Source organism: Zea mays, chromosome 4, assembly GCF_902167145.1.
Source record: "Zea mays cultivar B73 chromosome 4, Zm-B73-REFERENCE-NAM-5.0, whole genome shotgun sequence".
Taxonomy (NCBI): Eukaryota; Viridiplantae; Streptophyta; class Magnoliopsida; order Poales; family Poaceae; genus Zea; species Zea mays.
In genome coordinates this window covers 183,695,552-183,698,153 of record NC_050099.1, presented here as the reverse complement: position 1 = coordinate 183,698,153, position 2,602 = coordinate 183,695,552, and the positions used below count along the sequence as shown (strand labels likewise).

General features: G+C 44.6%; 1 protein-coding gene across 1 annotated transcript; it reads right to left on the bottom strand.

Moving 5' to 3' along the window:
- Positions 1-1,719: 1,719 nt before the first annotated feature.
- LOC103654233 (probable calcium-binding protein CML17) lies at positions 1,720-2,368 on the bottom strand. The gene has a single exon (NM_001330744.1). The coding sequence runs from the start codon at positions 2,280-2,282 to the stop codon at positions 1,974-1,976; it is 309 nt and encodes a 102-aa protein (NP_001317673.1). The 5' UTR covers positions 2,283-2,368; the 3' UTR covers positions 1,720-1,973.
- Between the last annotated feature and the right edge of the window lie 234 nt (positions 2,369-2,602).

Below are 2,602 nucleotides of genomic sequence, written 5' to 3'. Positions count from 1 at the left end.
CCCTACACAGGGAAAATAAAAGAAGAAGTGCGATTGTAGTTTTGCTTTTCTAATTCAACCGATCTGAAATTTGACAAAATTTTTTTTGCTAATATATGGTTGAACTAAATACTGTTAGTAAATATAAATACTGATACTATTTTCTATAAACTTGAATCAACGATGAAAACTGACTGCACTTTCTTTTGTTGGGACAGAGAGATGGGGCATATGAGATGCCAAAAGCACTCCCTTCCTACCGTAAAAGAATGGCTTCTTCACCCTGAATTGCTGAATCGCACGCTAAGAATTAACGGATTCGTAATCGCCAAGGCTACTTGACCTGACCACGCCAACAGGGTGCGTAGAGCAGTGCTGATTTCGAGCTTTTAGGCTAATTAACTGAAAGTGTGTGGCTGTCACCCACATGGACAGAGGCTTCAATGAAGGACAGCTGGAGATGAAAGCGGATCATCCAAGTGGCCGGTTTAGTTGTTTGTCGGAACGGCATGCTTAAATCCACCAGTTGGTCTCCTCTCCATAGTGCAGATCTCACTTTTTCTGAACCTTTTTTTTGCGCAGCCCGCTACACGCCGATCGCCGACTGAAACTTTTGGACGGGAGAGCTTAAGAGGGTACAGCTACAACCCCCAAGACCATGTGCAGATGTATGCAGTACTACTCTACTAAAGGTAACATAATCATAAATACTCCATCCGTCCTAATATATAATTCATTTTAGACTAAAATTACATTCATTAATTAATTTATAAATGTAGTTTATATGTATGTTTACGTTCATTATCATTTATTTGTATTTGAATATAGACGGAAAAAAGATGACTATAAAGAACTATATTTTTAGAACCGAGAGAGTAACAAACTTAACCAAAACTACACTTGGTCCTCAACTGTCAGAGCATTCAGAGAAGTCTGAACCTGCTTACTGCATTTAGAAGCATATACTCGTCTTTAGACCCCCCAAGCACCAGATATGAGCTCGAATTTGCTCTGTATATTATGTTTCTGAACCACAGCACCTTTCTGAGACCTGAACTTACTCTTTTCCCGCACTTCTTGCAGCAACTTGGCCAACACATCACAGGTCCCTGAAGATCTTGTTTCAAACCCTTCATAAACTGTTGGCAAAGAAGATTTCATCCAACTCAGGATTATGCATAGCAGTACTAAAACGCAGATCATCAAATTCTGTGACATAAGAATCTATAGAACCAGTCTGCGTCAAAGGTAAGAAATCATACATGGCCTTGGGGTACTCATAGGACCCCAAACGTATCAACGACAGCGGCAGAAAACTGATCCCAGTTTAATTTCCCAAATCATGGTGTCATTTGAATACCTGAAGCCATTTGCAGTGATGCAACCATGACTATTAATGGCATGAAAAATATATGAATATATTTTAATGAGCATTATATTTAATGAAAGACTATTTACCTGGAAAAATAATAATTGTCTACAATGATTTGAGGGAAATCACACTTATTCTTACCAAATATGGGTATCTATCTCTGCATGAAACTGGTCTAGCGAGGCTTTTCAGATATGACTAAGAAAACCGTTGTATTATTGCAACTTGGAAGATCCTCACAGAAACCTTTGCATATAATTTGAGTGCATTCTCTACCCTATCAGCTAATGAGTGCATCAGAGGACCATTTGTAACCAAATTGTTTTCCCATGATGAGCAGCATAATATGTCCACACGTCCATTTGTCAAAACTTTACAGTGTCCAGATTCATAAAAGTATATGTTGCTGGTGTAGCCTATGTAATCGAAAAAAAAGAGTTTATACATACTACTTTCATTTACAAATTAATATCACCACCTCTACTTGCCGAGCTTATGAAACAACAAAATCCACGACCAAGAGCTAGCACGACCACTTGAGTCTAATAACAGTCCAATTTACAGCGAAAAACCCAGCGTTCCCGGCAACGCCTTAGAACTCTAGCAGGCCAGCGGCCCAGCGCTACTCCTCCAGGCCCAGACCCAGGCCCAGCTGGCTCATCTTGAGGTGGAGGTGCTTGTGCGCGAAGGCGTACAGCCGGCCCATCTCGTCGCCGTCCACCGCGCCGTTGCGGTTGGCGTCGGCCGCGCGCACCGCCTCCCGCGCCTTCCACCACACGAACCACAGGTTGAGGCTGCGCAGCGCCCGCTCCAGCTCCTCCCGGCTGATCCTGCCGTCGCCGTCCGCGTCGAACTGGCTCAGCCACGCCCTGAACTCCTCCACCGTCGTCTCCCCCTGCGGCAGCGCACGGTAGTACCGCATGAACGCCATTGTTGTCTGTTATTAGTCCTCGCTCGTCAACCTGGTACAGTATGGTGATATATGATACAGCCAATCCAGTATCCACACGAGACAAGAGGCAACCGTGGGGCTATAGATAACAGCGCCGCTATATATACTGTCTCCCGGCCGGTCTGCGCGGTTAGGCCGGAACAAAGGCTCTCTGGAGATTTCTTTGCAGTTCGGTTGCCGCACGTTTGGTGCGAGCGCGGCGCGCCGGTCATGGACGACGACGTGTATATGAGGAGGCGTGGAATTCGTGTGCATTGTTAGGCAGAGAGGAGAATCAGGGTGGTGATCCTCGGACACCA

Excerpts from the sequence above, each read along its gene's own strand:
- LOC103654233 (NM_001330744.1), bottom strand. The coding sequence starts at position 2,282 with ATGGCGTTCATGCGGTACTACCGTGCGCTGCCGCAGGGGGAGACGACG.